General features: G+C 42.9%; 1 protein-coding gene across 4 annotated transcripts in view; it reads left to right on the plus strand.

The window, feature by feature from the left end:
- The window catches only part of SLC24A2 (solute carrier family 24 member 2), a 276401-nt gene that overhangs the window by 179819 nt on the left and 76055 nt on the right, over positions 1-20527 (plus strand). For 3 of the 4 annotated variants that reach the window (XM_013965891.2, XM_013965894.2, XM_013965892.2), the window contains exons 3-4: positions 5289-5327; positions 7510-7618. In XM_013965891.2, coding sequence (XP_013821345.1) covers positions 5289-5327; positions 7510-7618 — 148 coding nt within the window. The remainder of the gene's footprint in view (positions 1-5288; positions 5328-7509; positions 7619-20527) is intronic. The other variant, XM_018051915.1, reaches the window with a different exon arrangement.

The raw sequence follows: 20527 nt of genomic DNA on the forward strand, positions 1-20527 counted from the left end.
GCTATTAAAAAGAATCCATTTGAATCAGTTCTAATGAGGTGGATGAAACTGGAGCCTATTATACAGAGTGAAGTAAGTCAGAAAGAAAAAAACCCATACAATATACTAATGCATATATATGGAATTTAGAAAGATGGTAACAATGACCCTATATGCAAGACAGCAAAAGAGACACAGATATAAAGAACAGGCTTTTGGACTCTGTGGGAGAAAGCGAGGGTGGGATGATTTGAGAGAACAGCACTGAAGCATGTATATTACCATATGTGAAACAGATCACCAGTCCAGGTTTGATGCACAAGACAGGGCACTCAGGGCCGGTGCTCTGGGATGATCCTGAGGGATGGGATGGGGAGGGAGGTGGGAGGGAGGTTCAGGATGGGGGACACATGTACACCCATGGCTGATTCATGTCAATGTATGGCAAAAACCACTACAACATTGTAAAGTAATTAGCCTCCAATTAAAATAAATTAATTTCAAAATTTTTAAAAATAAAAAAATTTTTAAAAAGACGTTGTGGTTCATACAGTGAAATATTATTCAGCCATAAAAAGGAATGCATTTGAGTCAGTTCTGATGAGGTGGATGAACCTAGAACCTATTATACAGAGTGAAGTGAGTCAGAAAGAGAAAGATAAATATCATATTCTCACGCACATATTGGAGAAGGAAATGGTAACCCACTCCACTGTTCTTGCCTTGAGAATCCCAGGGACAGGGGAGCCTGGTGGGCTGCCGTCTATGGGGTCACACAGAGTCGGACACGACTGAGGCGACTTAGCAGCAGCAGCAGCAGCAACGCACATATATGTAATCTAGAAAAATGGTACTGAAGAATTTATTTACAAGGCAGCAATGGCGGAACAGACATAGAGAATAGACTTATGGACATGGGAGAGGGGAAAGGGTGAGATGTATGGAGAGAGTAACATGGAAACTTACATTACCATATGTAAAATAGGTAGCCAATGGGAATTTGCTGAATGGCTCAGGAAACTCAAACAGAGGCTCTGTATCAACCTAGAGGGGTGGGGTGGGGAGGGAGACGGGAGGGAGGTTCAAGATGGAGGGGATATATGTATAGCTATGGCTGATTCATGTTAAGGTTGGACAGAAAACAAATTCTATAAAGCAATTATCTTTCAATAAATACATTAAAAAGAAAAAAAACTTTACTTCAAATTAAGGGCATCTTTTTTTTTGGCCATATTATCTTAGTTCCCCAACCCTCGCCCACTGCAGTGGAAGTGTGGAATTATAACCACTGACTCACTAGGGAAGTCCCAGGGGAATCATTTTTAACCAATGGCTTTCAAGGGTCAAAGGAAGAAAGGTGATTTAAGGATTTGTGAATGATTTATAGAGTTAAAAATGCTTTGTAAATGAGCTATGTGTTTTATTATCAGGGGTGGAGGAATGGCACTTTCAAAACGCATTTTGAACTAGTAGCAAAATTGCCACATGGAATTGGGTTTCCAGCAGGAAGAACAACAGATATTAATGGCGTCATCTCGGTGGTTCAATTATCTGCAGTAATTAGGGAAGGGGTCAGTTTAAATTAAATATAGGATTGAATTATAGGATACTTTATTAAGTAAAAGATGTATTCCTCAAGAATTGTTGTGGAATACTATGGATTTGGCTTAACAAGTCTTTCCTATAATTGGCAACAGTCTTTGAACAGACCACCAGGAATTGGGCTTTCAAATCAGTGTAGCCCAGATGTATGATATTTAAGTGTGTTTAAAATTAAGGAAATTTATAAAACAGAAGCCAAAATTAATCCTTAAAATCACACAGGTCCTCTTTTGAAGAAGTTGTCTTTTCTGTGACATCCAGTGAGTTAGAATAAACCAGATGTTCAATAGCCCTGAAAAGAAAATCACAATATTGAGGCCAACCCAAAACCTGGACACTTAACTAAATAATCCAGTGCTTAGAAACACTACAGGATGTATACATTTGAATCATTTCTCTGGTCCTTTACTAGTTACCTCCAGTGTAATTAAAATCCCTTTAAAATTGGATTTCTAACATAATCAGAGGCGCATTTCCAGGACTGTGAGGCTGCTTCAAGGAATGATTAGATGGAGGCTAAGTCAAGTGAGCACTGGGAATTATGAGCAGAGGTGGGTGAAGCCCTGAAAATGAACAATGACCGTCATATGTCCCGTTTCTCATCTTTTTTTGCAACAAGGCTACATAAAAGGAAAGTGGAGGGTGTTGAATGACCTCAGTTGCCACGTGTCTGTATATAAATGTACATGTTGCAACCTGATGTATATTCATATCTGCAAATTACATTTGAAAGTAAACTAATGATGTCAACTTGTGCTGACATTAAGCAGTGGGAAATTTTGCAGAGGATTTAGAACTTTCCCTGCACTGTTTTATCTTGAAAGAATCTATGTACAAAGCACTTTCTTTCCATCTATTATGTCTTATGAGCCTCCTTGCTTGTGAGAGAAAAAGCAAGTCATTGGAATCGATATTTTTTTTCTTCCTTTCAGACCAAAAAACAGGTTTGGATTTTTTTCTTCTTCTTCAAATATTTTTTTAAATATGTCTTTTTGAATCTATTCTCTCTGCTGGTGATATTTTTGTTCTTATAAAGACCACCCATTTCTTTCCTCAGTCCCATCCCATTCCTTCATGTTCCATAGTATCACTGGGGTATCAAACCTCAGCTTATAATTATTTGTCTCCCATTTAACCACAAGGTGTAAATTTGCTAACTGAAAAGGCGTGCTCTGACAGTTAATCTCCATGTGTGTCCAAAGGCTGAGCTGGCTGCCCTGGATAATTTCCCTGGGGGATTGTTCTATAGAATATGGGGCCATTTGTTGAGCTGTCTGATGTGGGAGATGAGAAAATGAAAGGACTGCCAGAGAGAAATGGGATCACGCGGTGCCTTTCAGAACAGAAACAGAAATCAAAAGACAGTTTCACGTCCACTCCACTTCCCCAAGCATGTTCCTGGGACTAGGGAATCAAGGATATTTTCTTATTAGTGTTTCTAGAGAAGTCACCGAGACAGAGCCCCGTATTAGGAGCTTATGGCAAATTTAGTCATGCCTGTAAGGGATACTCAGAAAGTGTTTGCTCACTCAGTCATGACTCTTTCGTGACCCCGTGGACTGTAGCCCACCAGGCTTCTCTGTCCACAGGATTTCCCATGCAAGAATACTGAAGTGGGTTGCCATTTCCTTCTCCAGAGGAATCTTCCCAACCCAGGGATCTAACCTGTGTCTCCTGCCTTGGCAGACAGTTTCTTTACCACAGAGCCACTAGGGATGTGTACTCAGAAATTACCTCCAACCTAACCACTTCTGCCTGTGCCTGAAACTTACAGGTTCTTCAAGGGTCTGCAAAACTGTCTGGAACCAGAAGAAAAAAACATGTTGATATTGACTCTAAAATCCAAAAATTATCTACGAGATCATTAAATATTTAATTGAATGTCAACAAAATGTGTGTTATCAACTTTATAAGTATTCTGTTCGTCTTCTTGAAACTTACATGTGAAACCAAATCGCAGGCTCAGTTTCATCACTTTCCAACATTTCCAGCATGCCTATCATAAATTCAATGAATTGCCCATAGCCAGTAATTTGAAATGCAAAGTTATAATTATCTTTCCCATTTTTTTACACAAAAAAAATTTTATATTTTAGGTGGAGTGTGGGGGCATCTGAATGTTCTTTCTGTGACATGTTTGGTAGGGCTAAAAAAAGAACCCAGGGCTCATGAAGCTGTTAAAGTAGTTCTGCCTGCATCTTCTCTTCTTGCTGTGTGTGATTAGTCCTGAAGACAGGTCAGCAAAGACATTAATGGGAGGACCAGAGGCAAGATGGGGGAAAGATTCCAGTTTCTTCTTGCTCTTTGAACCTATAGTCAAGGGGAAGTGACAGAGACAATGGTCTGATCATGAGGAAGCTCCCAGGGTACCTGCATACTCTCAGAAAGATTGTAGGACTGTGCTTGGTTCTGTTGAAAAAGGAGTTTTCATTTCATAGAGGAAGCTAAGCCGTCCAGTTGGGACCTGGAGGAAGAGTGCCAGACTCCCCTTGTCTGCGTTATATTCTCCCCAACCAGGCTTCCCAGGTGGCTCAGTGGTAAAGAATCTATCTGCCAAGTGCAGGAGATTGATGTTCGATCAATGTTCGATCCCTAGGTTGAGAAGATCCCCTGCAGGAGGAAATGGCAACCCACTCCAGTATTCTTGCCAGGAGAATCCCATGGAGAGAAGAACCTGGTGGGCTACAGTCTGTGGGGTCACAAAAGAGTTGGACACAACTGAGTGACTAAGCACGCAATGAATGGCTGGCCCTCCTGGGCCCTTGTGTTTTAGTCAACTTTTCTCAAAGGGACAAATATTTCCTTTTTTAGAATGAAAAACTTGAAGGGGTGGGGCAGGAAAGAAGGTGGGTCATCTGGATTCCACGTGTGATGGTCTTAGTCTTCACGTCAGTGGCCTCGCGTCTTCAGGCTTTACTTGATGTACCACACTCGAGGTGGTGAGTGTTGACTCCCTCTGAAGGACATGGACTATGACACATCCTTGTAATCTCAGCCCTTGATACTAACCACTAAAAAGAATAACCACTAATGATTCTTGCAGAACTTTTTTCTTTGTATGTTCTAATGTATTATTATTTTCTTTTATAAAATGAAATAGTAAATAAGGGTTTTAATTTTTTCACTGAATGATATATCTTAGATATTCTTCCATGTCAGCAGATGTGTACTTAGCCTCATTCATTTTAGTGACCACATGACATTCTGCTAGATGGCCAGATCACAACTAATTTAACTTCCTTCTGTCACTGGGTATTTGGGTTGGCCATTCAACTTTGATCTTTCAAGTGAAAGTACCATATACCTAAATAACCATATGGCACCAGTGATAAAGAACCCACCTACCTGTGCTGGAGATGTAAGAGACGTGGGTTTGATCCCTGGGCCAGGAAGATCCCCTAGAGAAGGGCATGGCAGCCTACTCCAGTATTCTTGCCTGGAGAATCCCATGGACAGAGGAGCCTGGCGGGTTGCAGAATCCCTATGAACAGAGGAGTCCATAGGGTCGCAAAGAGTTGGACACGACTGGAGCCACTTAACACGTGGCGTACACCCTTAATTCCCTGTGCCGGCATAGTCTTTCCCAGGAGCAGAAAGAACCAAATCTTGCCCTATGCTGATGCTTGTGTTTAAGTGTAAAAACCTTTGTGTGACTTGTTGTTTATTTATTTCTTTGTCTTTTGTTTCTGCCTTTTCTTCTTGTGCAGCCCTCTACAACCAGGGACAAGGATGAACAGACTCTACCGGTAGGAAGCAGTGGCCTTGTCTCTACCTGTTCCTGTGCCTGTGGACAGGGTGGGGAGGGGCAGGCGGAAGAGGGGCTCTTGAGCTCAACAAGTCATCCTCTCCCTTGGAATCTTTAAAGGGTTTAACCTGCGGGTGTACAAATGTTCTGTCCTGGTATTAGTGTCAACTGAATTCTTACATTCAGTGTCAAATGATTTCTAGGACTAGGTTTTGAAAGGATTTAAGTTCCCTCTTTCACTTGGCATGAAAAAGTTGAAAGAGTGAGGTATTTTCAAATTCCATTCCAAGGGATGTTGAGCTGCTGTTTGGGGACAGTGAGGGATCTAATGCTTGGTATCTATTTCTTTATGTATCTGCATGTGCGCGTGGTTTTTTTGGTTGGAAATTTCTTTTGGTTCCATCAAAAGAAATGCTGCATGAAGTTCTATACATTCAATATATACATAATGCCCGGAAGAATGCTTTAAGTTCTATAGATATAGGATAAGGAACATTTCCATAGAAGAGTTCCTTTGGTTTCCCCAAATAAGGGAACATAGTAACAGTGATTATAACATATTATTAACAGCAAACACATTTTCCAGTCCCTATCCAATTAACACATCACATTTTGTATTGTGAAGCTTAGCAAGGAAATGACCTTCAGAGTTTTTATGTTCCGTCATCAGTGATTACATTTCAACTCTATTCAAATCTTTTAACCTTGCCCCTAACATTTTCTAAGCCTTAATCTTCTGAATCAAATAACACAGCACATTTTTTTTTAAGTTGCAGATTTTTGAGTCTGAGAGGACTAGTAATGAAGATACATATAACCCCATTCTTCCTCCTGTGATGCTCAGAGTAGAGACTTCTGCCATGCACTGGGAGTCCATAGGATATACCAGATCCAGTACTGGGCTAGGGGTACAGACCCAGGCTCTTCCTTTGTGAACCACGATCTGGTTCTAAAATACCAATCATTCCCTCGGATTCTTCCCCAAACCCTGTAGAATTGGAAATATTATTTCTAATGGAATATCAGGTATAATAAAATCACCCTAAAAATTTCAGGTTTCTCCATGTATCATATAATCACATTTTACCAATACTTCAGGCTTCCTGTGGGTTTCATGTTTGCCTCCAAACACGTGGATCATTGTTAATAAGTGTTCTACAAAATAAGGGATGAATGAGCAATACTCATAAACACTGTCCAAGTTAGCCAAGTTAATCATACTTCTTTAGTATTAGACTTAGTGCATCTTAGTGTCTAATACATATCCTAAAACTCTACAGGTGAGTTAGCCTAGGATGTAGCACTTTCCAAATGTATTTGGTCACAGCATCTCTTGTGGGACTTTTCTCAGGAAGCCTCCTTGTAGATGTGTAGTGTGATGAAATATTTTGCAAACTAAAGGCCCCTTTGGAGTCAGGAAGGTTCTCTGTAGAGACATAATAGGAGGATCTCTCTCTTCAGATCTCACTTAACACAGACTGCAGGGCTTCATGGATGAGAGCCGTGGTTCCCGCATGGAATGAGGCACCCTGAAATGTGTGTCTGACGTTCCTTTGTGGAGGAAGGGGGAAATATTAGCACCTCTGTTGTTAACTTTCTATATTAGTCTTCATAATTTCCACTCTTGTAAATGTTTTATGGTATATATGCACTTATTTTAGTATGTGTCTGGATATAGATAGAGATACATATGCATATAGATAGATACACATATACACACTCAAAAGTTTTACTTATAGGGTATGCAATCCAAACATTTTAGAGACTACCCACTGGTTCAGAGAACAGATGTTAAGTGATGCAGACCTGCAACCCATTCTTGTAACCTCCATTTTTTGTCTTTATGACCCAAACACATCATTTTGCTTCTCTAAGACTAAATTTCTTCATCTGTCTAAAGGAAACAATAAGAATGCCTAGTTCATAGAGTTAAGTTTGAGAATGAGATCAACTAATGGAGGTCATAGTACAATGACCAGCATATACTAAGTTCTCAAGAAACGATAGCAGTTAATCCCTTCAGTTGGAAAGGATGTGAGAACGCCATTCCTTCCGGAAACTTTGAAGGAATGTACGTCGAACATCTTTGATTCAATTGTGTGTGATGCTATGATAGATGAGGTGAGGGGCTTGCCTTGCATTTCTGAGCACTCACGGCATCTTTGTCTGGTTCCTTTGCTCAGGTGAAGCCACGTCTGCAGCGGGGCGGAAGTTCCGCCTCCCTCCACAACAGTCTCATGAGGAACAGCATCTTCCAGCTCATGATACACACCCTTGACCCACTTGCTGAAGGTAAGCATCAGGCTTTGATTTGGGCACTTGTTTGGGGCGGAGGCAAAGGCTGTGAAAAGGCCTGTCTTCCTAAAACACATTTGCGCTTCCATCACAAACCCGCTAATGTCCTCGTGTGTCACCTCTGCCAGAGGCAGCCCCGGCCCTTCCGTGCGCTTTTTCTACCACCGCCCAGTTCACCAGCAGAGGTTCTTATACCAGAACAGGAGCGGAGGTCCGTTTGCTGATTCTGTCTTTTGATGCCTCCAGCATTAATACAGTTTGTTACCAGGCACAGCAGACAAAAGAGCTTTTTCTCTCCCTTCCAGCTAGAATGACAGTTCTCTTTCATCATCCTCCTCAGTTTCAAAATGAAGTCGTATATCAGGATAAATTGATAAATTGTATATCTTTAAAAAAGAGAGAGATAAGAACTCCATGACTTAGCAAGGCTGGGATTAGTTTGGGGAATGATATTCACTGCAAAACACTAATGTTGTACCTAGTCTTTGGCAATTGGAAGATGAGGGGGTAATCTTCTAAACACCTAAAGAGCACTCTGTAAGATAACTGCTTAGGATCAGGTTGAAGAACCACCCTGGTTCACCTCCTAGGGTCACCAACAGTCTAGTATTGTGTTCTTCCAGTTAGACTCACAAGGAACCCAGATACATTGTGCTTTTTTATTGTATAAGCATGCTAAAAAAAATTATTTTTCAACGAAGGAGGTATCTGATGCATCAGATAAATATCGGAGTTAGGCCACTAGCAAAGGGCTTATATATTGCCAAGTCTTCTGTTCTACCTTCATCTCTGGACCTTACAACTGAGCCTGATATTACACAGGGGTGAATGACATGGAAACAGGTCTCTGCCAGTGAATGAACACATGGGATGAGATTAATAAATCATATCACACAAATCAGAGCTCTTTACCAATGTAAAGCTTTGCTAAGTAATTTCAAGGGTCCAGATGAAGTCAACAAAACCCTGGGATGTCGAGAGAAGCTCCCCAGGTCCTGCCTTCCCTCACTGGACCTTCACCCAGAATTATAAGTGAGGATCACAGGCTCACTCCCACTGTGGAGCACTGCAGTTATAACACATTTCCACCTTGTGGCCCAGAGAGTTGCATAGCTGATGTGATGTTTTCCAAGGGGCCTTCCTGCATCGATCCTGGGTTCTGTTTACTCAGGGCCAGTCGTTTGCCAGGAACATCCTAAATATCATTACTCTGTTTACCAGAGGTCCATGTGACAAGGAAATTAGCCCTGGCCCCTAGCCTTCTCTCCCCTCCACTGCTCAGGGTCACCCCCAGAGGAATGATCTCAGTGAGTGAAGGGATCCCAGGGCAACCTCCTGCTGGCCACAAAGCAGCTGTGTGACTTTGGGCAACTTACAGCCTCCCTAGTATCTCATTCCTTCATCTCCAGTAATAGTTATCTCAGTGTAGTAATTTTATAATTGGCAAAGTATTTTCACACCTGTGAGTCTATGCTTTCTAATAACTCTCCACAGCTAACATTAATATTTTAATTTCATAAAGTACCACCAAAATAGATCTCAAGGGTATCTCCTCTCTCTGCGAGCTCTTCATTCCAAGCCATCTTTACAGCTTCCCAGCTGATCTTCCAGTCCCTCCATTGCCTCTTTCTTTGCATATTTTCCACCTAGCAGCCCAAGTAACCTTCTTAAAGGGTAAATCAAATCGTGTCACTCCTACTAACCTGCAGCGGCTTCCCATGGCTTATACGAAAATGGTGAAATACTTGCCATGGTCTACACCATCTGTCTCATTCTCCAAACTCACTTTGTCTTACTTTGTGTTAGCTAGACAGATGCCTTCTGTCCTAAAATAGATACTTCTTTCCTGCCTCAGAGTCTTTGCTTAGACTGTTCCCTCCACCCAAAATACTTTTCCTTTTCCCATTTTTTTCCACTTTCTCCTGCTTTATTTTTGCCCAATCTTCAGCAGTTTGTGTAAATGACACCTCCTGACCATTCATTATAAATGAGGGCACCAGTTGTCATCTCTCGGTGTATCCTTTAATTTTTCTTTATTGCCCACTTTACAAGTTGTATGATTATTTGTTTACTACCTGTCTCCCCCAGGACACAGTAAATTTCTAGAGAACAAGGATTCTATTTATTTACCAGTTGTCCCCAAGGTCTAACAGGCTACCTGTTACCTAGTAGCTGCTAAGGCTTAGAATGATTAAGCCACCTGGCCATAGTCATGCCCTGATAGTCACACAATTACAAAGCTTTCTAAAGCCCCATGGGCTTAAGGTTGTATCTTGGTTATTTTGAGCTACCATCTTCCCCACCATTACCCAGAAGAGCAGGTGAGAGAAGAAATGAACTATCTTACCTACCCCAACTCAATTATGAGCAAGCTACTGAATATACTTATTTCTGGCAAGGCATGTTATATAGTAATTGAGGGCAGACATCAGAGCCAGACTCTCTGGATCTGAATCCTAGTTCTGCATTTACTAGCTGTGTGACCTTGGATAAGTTACTTGACCTCTCTGCACCTCAGTTTCCTCATCTGTAAAAATCAGGATGGTATAGAATAATGTCTACATCATAAGGTTGTTATAAGGACTAAAGGAGTTGAATATTCATTAAGCATTTAACACATTGCCTAGCAGATTGTAAGGACCATACAGGTTTGGAATTACTGTTTCATTACATTGAAAAATAATACAGCATATGAATGTTTTAATTTAAAAACTTCAAAAGGCTGTGGTGAGACTTTCCTGGGTGGCTCAGTGGTAAAGAATTCACCTGCTAATGCAGAAGACACAAGCTCAATGCCTGGTTCAGAAAGATCCCGCAGGCCATGGGGCAGCTAAGCCCGTGTCCTACAACTGTTGAGCCTGTGCCCTGGAGCCCGTGCACCACAATGAGAAAAGCCGCCGCAACGGGGAGCCTGCTTACTGCAAATAGAGAGCAGCCCCCGCTCGCCACGCTAGAGGAAAGCCCACACAGCCGCGAAGGCCCAGCACAGCCAAAAATAAGTAAATAAGATTTGGGGGGAAAAAGGCTATGATGAAAAAAATAAGTCTTCCTCCTCCAACAAACTCCCAGTTTTCTCCAGTCCCCCAGTTCTTTCAGAGGAAGTGACTGCTACCAATTTCTTGGGGTTCATCCCAGAGATGATCTGTATATATACAACTGTGTGTGTGTGTGTGTGTGTGTGTGTGTGTGTGTGAGAGAGAGACCTTGCCCATAAGTCTCAACAATCTAAATTTCTGTGGTTTTTGTCTGAGGGAGTTTGGTTTCTGGTAGGGCTTGTTTTTGTCTTTCTATCTGGTGGGAAGGTTATGCTTTGTTTCAGTGAGATAAGAGAGGGTGAATCTGGGTTGTCTCGGAGTCAGGCCATCCGTGATTTTCTGAAACACCTGGCCCTTGTAGGGCTGTACAGCGATTAAAGCGTTTGTTCCTGCTGTAGCAAGATGCGCCGTCTAAATCCAGGCACCTCCTTTCAAGGTGAAGCCTCTCCCTGAAAGACATGGAGGGCTCCAGTGGCATGAATCTGGGAGAACGCAGAGAGTCATAATCAGTTCTGGATTTGAGTGATTAGAAAATACGGAAAGTACTTCAGTGCTTTCAAATTGCTTCACAGCACATTGCCAAGAAAGCAGATTGCTCCAGTATTTTTCCCCAAAAAAATTCACAATCATTTCCCATTCCAAGAACATTCCAAGCTCTCAGAAATAGTCATCTCTCTTTTTGTTTGCATCTAATCACTTGAACTCACACATCCTCGTGCCAAACTGTCACCTCTTAACAATATAGAGCATGCTGGTTACGTCACCGGGCTGATGGCGTGAACACTGCCGTGGCTGCTCTGTTGCACTGATTGATGTTCCTGGCACCTGCCTCACTGAGTCGTGCATTGGCACAGCATGGCAGACAGTCCCTTTTCATTAGCGACATTTTTGACATCGTCCAGGACAGATGACCTATGAAAAGACATTTCTCATCTGTGCCACTCAGGTGTCAATCCAGTGATGGAGCCCTTGCTAACAGCTTTAATTGGTGGTTGGTTCAGCCTCTGAGCCTGAGTCACAAGATCCAGCAGTGTTTGTGTTTCTTCTCTATCGATACGTAACAAAGCACCCAAGACTTAGTGACTTAAAACCACCCCCATACCATTCCTGCTCATAATTTCATGGATCAGGAATTTGGGTGATTCAGGGATCAGCAAGGTGATTCTTCTGTTCCATGTGGTCTCAGTGGAGGTCATTTGATGTTATTCAGCTAGGAGATGGGCAGGTTAAAGGATCCAAAAGGGCCTTGCTCACATGTCTGCTGTGTCTGCCACCTTTGAAGGCACAGCTGGGAGGCTGGGTTCAGCTGGGCCCCTGACTCTCCATGTTGTCACAGGGCTTTTTACACGTGCTTGGTCTTCTCATACAGTGGCTGAGAGCTCCATGAGCAAACCATCCAAGAGGCCCAGGCAACAGGGGCAGGGCTTCCCATGACCTGGCCTGGGAAGTCCCAGAATGTCACTTGTACTATAGTCTAGCACTAGTCACGTCATCCCAAAGCCCAGACCAGACTCAAGACACAGAGAAGGAGACTCCACCTCTGTATGGGAAGATACCAGAGAATTTGAACCACCTTTCATCTAACCCAGTCTGCTTCAGGGACACACATCACTGAGTGTCCATGATGTCCACACACATCCGTCCATGGTTCAGTGGCATTTTCTGGGCAAACTACACAGTGTGGAGGGGACAAAACCATAGGCAACCTGCTTTGAGTGAGAAGACAGTACAGCTGTCTTTTTTAAAAATCAGAAAAACCTTAGTGTTCCCAGAAGTAGACTTCCACTTACATCACATGGGCTGGGACAGAGCTATGTAACCACCCTGACCTACAAAAGAACCAGAAGTGGGCTCTCTGCCCCCTCAAACATGAAACTCCACGGTCAACCCCAGTGAAAGTCAAAGGGTTCCCTTTCTCCTTCTCATCCTTAGTAACCTTCATCCTCTTTTCAAGTTTCTGATTTACAAAGAGATACAATGTTCCCCTTCTTCCTCCCTTTTAAAACATTCTCTGGTGGCCCCTGAGTCCAAATTTTATACAGTGGCCCTGAATCGTCGCCTAGCAAAAGCATATCCCAATACTTGCTGTCTAAGGAGCCTGGTTACCCCACGACATAGGCAAAATCATGCCCTACCTCAGTTCCAAACCATCTCACCAGCAGGAAAAGGCCTAGTTTTCGTGGTGGCCCTAAGGCCCCCTGTGACCTGCCTCTCTTCTTTCCTCCCTCCTTCCCCACTCTCTGTTTTCCCCCTCCAGTCCTCTCCTCTTCCTCTGCCCTTCTCTCCTTCCTCTCATGTGTCATTCCCTTTGCTCCACTCCTCTGATTGACAAGCAGCTCCTCACAAACTCCCAGCATCCTCCTGCCCCAGGGCCTTTGCACACGTTCTCATCTTTCTCCATCCTGCTTTCCCTTCCTTCAAGTCAGCGTACACATGTTACCTGACGAGAAAGATCTGACTCAGCTGCTATTTTTGAAAACAGCAAAATCAAAACCATGATAATAAAGCAGAGTTCTGGACCTTCCTTGCCCTGCAATATATCTGTCCATAACCACCATGCTGCTGCTGCTACTGTTGCTAAGTCACTTCAGTCGTGTCTGACTTTGTGCGACCCCATAGACGGCAGCCGACCAGGCTCCCCCATCCCTGGGATTCTCCAGGCAAGAACACTGGAGTGGGTTGCCATTTCCTTCTCCAATGCATGAAAGTGAAAAGTGAAAGTGATGTCGCTCAGTCGTGTCCGACTCTTAGCAACCCCACGGGCTGCAGCCTACCAGGCTCCTGCGTCCATGGGATTCTCCAGGCAAGAGTACTGGAGTGGGTTGCCATTGCCTTCTCCAACCACCATGAATATATTTATTTGTTGTTTGTTTCCTGTTGGACGTGACTGAGTGACTGAACTGAACTGAACTGAACTCCTGTCTCTACCCTTAAATCTTGGACAAGGCAGGCACTCCTCTATCTTCAGGGCCCAGGGTACATGGATCCCAATCCCTGTTTGTTGAGTGGATTGAATGAGTGCTTGCTTATATAATGTTTCTGCTGAAAAACATATGACTAGCCATGTAGATTATCTTAATCCATGCTCTGTCAAAAGACTCTTTGGATGTGACCCACGAAGTCCTGTTCAGTTAATGGTTGTCTCTGCAGTAGTGAGCAGCAATCATGTCTCCTTCCTTGTGGAATTTCAAATTTTGATTTACATTTTTTCATCATAATAGCAACTTTATTATCAATAGCAAAGTTTAACAAATAACTGTACTTGATGCCTTAGAAACACAAGAGCAGGGATAATACTATGTTAGCCTACGGGGCTTGTAATTGAATTGAAGGATTATGTAACCTCAGGGCATGAGACAGTTTAGAACAGCAGGTCCCCAGGCCTGATGTGTGTTTCTCTTAAGACCATTTTCATGACAAAAATCTTCAGAATCCTGTAATGAGATATCTGAAAATGATATCATACTCACATTACGATACCAGCCTTCTTTGCTATTAAAAGACAGACAAGCTTCCCCCACGGTAAATTCACTTCACGTCGCATGGCTGGTCTCTGCTGTCACTTTCCAGCCACATATTTATGTTGCTTTCATTTAAATTGACTGGAAGGGTGTTCTGAGAGCCTTTCCCCTGCCTTTCTGAAGGGACAGTTTTGGTCCCTCATTTTCCTCCCACTAAGATCCGGTGACATCCTGATGGCATCTCTGCTTTATCAGTCTGACTTAGTCAATGCAAGGTGACATGAATTCCAGGACATCTTGATCATAAAGCCTCACAAATGAGTAGCCACTATTTATTGTTTCCCCATCTTCCCTGTACCCTAGATTATAGGTTTTCAAACATGTTTCTCAGCAACAACATAACCTTTTGCTGAGAGGGATTCCCACAGGCAAGAATAAATATTTTTAATAGTTAAAACTATTAAGAGTTTACTCATATCAGATCCTTTTATCAGTGTGAACAACTCAACTGCATTCCTATAAACCATCAATGTCAAACATAAAATAAATAAAGACCCACTCATCAAAATGCAACAAAACCAAAAAGTGCCAGGGACTAACCCAAAGAAAATGTTTAGGAACTTTAGTGCAAATCAATAGTCATTTCTGAAGAATATGGAAGACGATCTAAATAAATGTTGGTATATTATAAAGATATCAGTTCTCCTCAAATGGAATTCTAAATGCAACTCAATTCTAATTGAAATCCCAAAAACATGTTTATGGAACTTCAGAACTTGACTTTGAAATTTATATAGAATTAGCAGGAAGAGCAAAGGCACTTTTCACAAAGAACAAAAAGGGAAAATACACCCAGCAGAGATCAAGATGTATCACGGAGCAACAGCTTTTAGGTGCTCTGGTTGAAGGATTTGGCAGGAAGAGGAGGAGGCTGGACCAGAAGCAACCAGGATCTCCCCAGAGGTGGCCCTCAGGGAGCAGGAAGAAGCTGTGAGCACCTGCCCTGTGGGGTCTGCAAGCTCTGGCTGAAGCATAGGGGATGGGAGCGGGGCTTTCTGAAGCGCTAGAATCAGCCCTGTGATGGAGCAAGGCCCTCATTCCCGAGGTGGTGAAAGCACACACGTTCACGGAGTCGACATCACATCCTGACAAGTGCAGATTAATAAACCCAACAGGGAAGCCCGGCTGGTGCGCGGACAGCAGGAGCTATCAGGGCAGGCGCACTGTGCTTGCCAGGTCTTCAGGAACGCCGTCCTAGGTGTGAACCTGAGGGCAGGGCCATCAGGAAAGGGTCCTTCAGAGAAAGTGACCTTCAAGAGCAGTTCTCAAAGGCAGTAAGGAACCTGGGCAGGCAGACAGGGTGGTGAGGAATCAAGGGCAGTGGAAGTGGCTGGAGAAACCCACACTATGTATGGTTGGCCTAACCGTGCCAGGGCTTCTTTGAGATCAGCGGGCATGTGACTGTTTGCCTGCTTGAAAGCTCCAGCGGGCTCTCCTGTCCAAGGGCACTTGCCGTGTGTGTTTGTGTGTCTGTGTATCAGTGTGGCTCTGTTTGGATGTCTGTGTATATGTGTATATATGTATGTGTCTACATGTCTGTGCATGTGTGTGTGTGTGTCTGTGTGTGAGTGTCTATATCTGAGTGTGTCTGTGTATGCATCTACCCATAACTATGTGTGTGTCATTTCAGTGCCAGAAACTAAAGGCCTAAGATGTTGAAGAGAAAAAACAAGAGATTGGAACTTTCGAAGTGCTTATTACTCGGTGCCACACACCTACAAGTCACCTCCTGTCATTCTCCAGTCAGTGGCTATGGGAAGTATTGTGCTTTACCTCTGAGGAAACTGAGGTTCAGAGAGGTGGCATTACTTGCTCATGGTCACCCAGCTCCTAAGTCTGCCTTCAGAGCTTGAACACTTTGCACTCACACAGGACTCTCATCTGTGGCCCTGTGTCCATCTCCCGTACATACAGCCAGACATCTGTCTATTTCGTAAAATCACGTCAGTGCTTCAGCACTGATGTTCAGTGCTAACTTGAAGCTGACACAAAGATTAGACTTTTACTTGCTTGCTGCGTTTTCTTTCTGTCTCACCCAACAGCAGAACTTATTTCCCCAGCTTCTGTTTTTAAAAATGGCTTCCATATGCACTTTCAAAAATTGTCATTTGATACTAGAAGAAAGTCATTTTCATGCCTATTTGATTCAAAATGTGGAGACGTTACCCCTGAAAGGCAGTATTATAACCCCAAATTGTGGATCAGTTTAAATTAGCGAGAAAGATGCTTGCGTGCTGCCTCAGCTGGTGAGTGGACAGGCAACAGGAGTGAAAATCTTCACTAGGAAAGAATAAAATGCAATCTGCTGGCTTTGTTTTTAATAAGATGATGGTCATTTAAATGCCTGGATAGAGGAAAGCAGGCTATTAATGCCTCTCATAGCGCAAATGCAGGGACAAGTTAAATAGCTCCTCTCTTTGGGGAATAGTAGAGCATTACTCTCAGATTTGAACATCAAAGATGGTCGAAATTGAATCTCTCTTTGTGTTGTACACATTACAAATACATTTCATTTGGGGCATGAAGAGAAAGTGAATGGTCTCCCTGAAATGAATGCTTTTGAGGGTAGAAATAGGCACGCTCTCTCTCTCTCTCTCTCTCTCTCTCTCTCTGTCTCAGGTTTGCCTTGAAGTCAAGTCCACAAAGATCTGTGACCAAATTATTGACTTGATGCCATTTGAAAATAAACACTGCACACAGAAAGAAAAAAGCAATGAGGCATCCATTCAGTTATAGTTTCATCTTTGTTCTCTTGAACTTATCACATGCTCTAGAGATGCAGTTAGAACTCCTTCAAATGGGGGACCCAGAGTTTCCCAAGATAGAAAGCAGCCGCAGCGATGATGCCCCCAAAGGATGGGGCAATCAGTGACGGTGGAAAAGCACTTTAATTTTGTCGGTGATGGCCCATTCCAAAAGCGTGTTGATGTAGAAACATCATTCAAAGGAGTTTTCTCTCAAATGAAACACTAAAGACGTCTCTGCTTTGTTCCCTCGATAGCTGGGCCTCGCATCATGGAGTGCCGCTTGGACGATTTGCATTCGATTCAGAGACGCTTTCCCCTGACGGCAGTCAGGTTTCTTGCTAGTGGGTCTCTTGGTCTGGGATTTGCACCATGCTGTGCACTCACCTCTGGGTGCTGTCATATTGTAAAAACAAATCCTCGAGCTGCTGTCAGAGTCCATTTCTCTCCTAATCTCATGATAGCAGAGCCACCAAATCTGGCCTCTTCACCTCAGCCATTAAAAAGAATCTCGTGACCCATGTCAAACTGTCCTTTATAGGTTGTCTTGGGGCTCAGTGAGACAATATGATACACACGTGTGCAGGAGCACACACACACACACACACACACACTCACATAATGAGGGATCAGCATTGTGGTTTATATAAACTTGAGGGTCTACAAATTTGTTTCCTGTTTGTGTGTATGGATTCATGGATTCATTCATTCATAAAACACATTCCTATTGCAGGCTGATGTGAGTGGTCACCCCATGTGAGAACATTTCCCTTTACAAGCCCCCAGTTTAGGTAAGTCTCTAGGGGAACAGAAGCCAGTGCTTGCCCCAGTCTAGTTAACTTCCTGAAAACCAGCATAAATGTCGTTGTTGTATCTGAGTTTTAGCAATGCAGTTGCAACAGCCTCTGTAGCTACTTGTGTGCTGGTAATTTCTCTCTTTGACTTCCCAGACTGGCAGCACTTAATCCCATATGGCCAATAGCAAAGGTAGCTTTGCTTCAACTCTAAGGACTTCAGGCCAGAACCACCATCATTGGCAGGAATTAAAAATCATGGTGAGTCCAGAAAACTCCAGAAAACTCTTCATGATGAAAAGTCTCCTCTGGCATTTCTGAAAAAAATCTTTACCCAATTGTTTATTTTCCTTTCCATGCATCCTGTTCCCATTCATGGTACACTAGGTCACACAGAGTTTCCTATCTAGTTGTGTGGTTCTGTCACTAAGCTGTGACCCTTTTGTGACCCCCCCCCCTCCTTGACTGTGGCCCATCAGGCTCCTCTGTCCATGAGATTTTCCAGGCAAAAATACTGGAGTGGGTTGCCATTTCCTCCTGTAGGAATCTTCCCAACCTAGGAATCAAACCTGCATCTCCTGGATTGGTACGCAGATTCTTTACCACTGAGCCATCTAGAAAAGGTTACAAATTCTTTTCTTGACCTCAGGACTGTTCCCCATCTTCTTTGTGTTAGGGAGAATTAGAATGTGAGGAGCTGATCTTGGAGCTTAAAGGTAGCATCTTGCAATATGCCCGTTTAGATAGGCTGTCTCCCCTGCTGACTGTGTTCGTGGAGGCATCTTCCCACTAGGCTCTTGGGAGAGGGAATACAGTATAGTTGTTCAGCAGACACACTATGGAGTCAGCCACCTTGGTTTGAACCCCAGTTCTGCCACTTACTAGTTGTCTCACCTTGGGTGAGTTATTTAACATCGCTGTAACTCAGCTTCCTATAAATAGGAAAGATAAGAGCATCTATCTCTTAAGGCTATTGGGTATATCCAACGGAGTGCTGTTTACAGAGCACAAAGAACAGTGCCTGGTACATCTGTAGTTGCCAAACTGCTTTCAGTCCTTTTTGCTCTTGCAGCTGTCATTTTTCAGGCAGTCTTCAAAGGTTCAATAGCAAGTCATTGAATTATCTTATCTCCTTTTTCACTTGAAAAGAAGTCTCTTCATCATGTTCCAGTTTTTAGATCCTCCCACACCTGTCTATAAGATGGAAACTGGTCTTACTGGCAATCTGGCTTTTAGTTGAGCAGAAGTTATCCTGACGCTGAATAACTATACATTGTATATTTCCAAGTTCTTCTGTCCTTTGTACAATGAGGAGTAAATCAGTGTGACATGATACTTGACTTGTTTCCTTTCAGTAACTCCCAGCTTCCTTTGGGGTCTACAGCTTTTTGGCAGACTAAAAAAAAAAAAAAATTTCCTCTTTTCAACATATTGATTAAAAAAATCTGGAAAAGCAATTCCTGTGCTAATTTTTTAATCCTGGTGAAACGTCCTTAGGCCACTGTTTATGTAGTTAGGGCTCATAACCTTCCGCAAGTCCCTGCCTTCTCCTGTATCATCAGATCTCTGGGTCACAGCAGGCATTTGCCATTTAATGTAAGGTGCATAATGGACTGCCTGTGAAATGTGTCTTAACCTTCTATGTTGTCTTTGCATCCTGGATTTTAAATTCACTCGTATCTTCCCACTTTTTATGGCATTTAAGTAGGAATAATGGTAAATGGATTTCTACATCAATGAAATTTAAAGGACTGAATAAACATTCTTTGTACTTTGATCCTGTAATTTTTTCATAATTTGGGGTGATTGTTTCTATTGTGGTAGGGAGCCAAGTATTCAAGAAAGTGACATCCTGAACAGAACTGAAGTGTAGACTACAAAATTATAAGAATTGTTTGAATTACTTCCCCTTCAGTGGCATTAATTTCCTTTGTCTTCCAGTCTTTTTCCCTCCATTTTATTCTGTTTCCAAATCTTCTTGCCTTCTCCTTCTTCTCTCATCTCTTGCCCTTTTGTCCCTCTTGAATAGCTGAAGTTTGTTTGTCCATTTTATTGCTTTTCCTCCCCTCTTCTAGGACACCTTTCTGATATTTTTTGATGCTCAGTGCATCAGAGGGTAGAAACTCAGCTGTGCTGACCCGACGGCTGGATATAATTTAGCGCTGATTCTCTCTGCCTGGCAGACTCTTCAGAATCCAGCCAGGCTGCAGGATGAGATCCAGGAGAACATCCAAGTTGTTTTCTAGCCAGCATGCAGCATCCATTCCACGCACCGGTCAGGCTGTTTGTTCTCTCTTTCATCTCCATGTCCAAGCTGTTGCTGCCATCTTGTCTTCTATATGCTGAGCACTCTCCTGATGGCACTTTTGTATGTTGTGAATCCCCCTGAAACTGGTCTTACTGTCAGTCTGGCTTTTAGTTGAGCAAAGGTTATCCTGAAGCAATGAAGAGGATTCCAACAGTTGAGGCTACATGCATTTTCCCTTCACAGACTTCCTTCCTGCAGAGATATTGAAGACAAAATAGTTGAAACTGTGGAGTTAAAACACAAATGGACGGAGTCACAGGCGTCCATACCAAAGGCAACCAGGCTAAGGAGGATTAACAGAGCACTATTAAATAGAGATTTAATTCAATTCAACAGCATCTGAACACCTACAGAGTGCCAGGAACTCTGCTGGGTGCTCAATTAACAAAATGAGTATGTTGATTCCTTGCCCTAAAGGACAGAAAGCAAGTAGGTTAAGGTGCCTTTGATGAGCTCGCACAGGGTATACTTGAAACAGACACACTGGAGGGAATGACTTACACC

The sequence above is a fragment of the Capra hircus genome, chromosome 8 (genome assembly GCF_001704415.2).
Source record: "Capra hircus breed San Clemente chromosome 8, ASM170441v1, whole genome shotgun sequence".
In the NCBI taxonomy this organism is placed as follows: Eukaryota; Metazoa; Chordata; class Mammalia; order Artiodactyla; family Bovidae; genus Capra; species Capra hircus.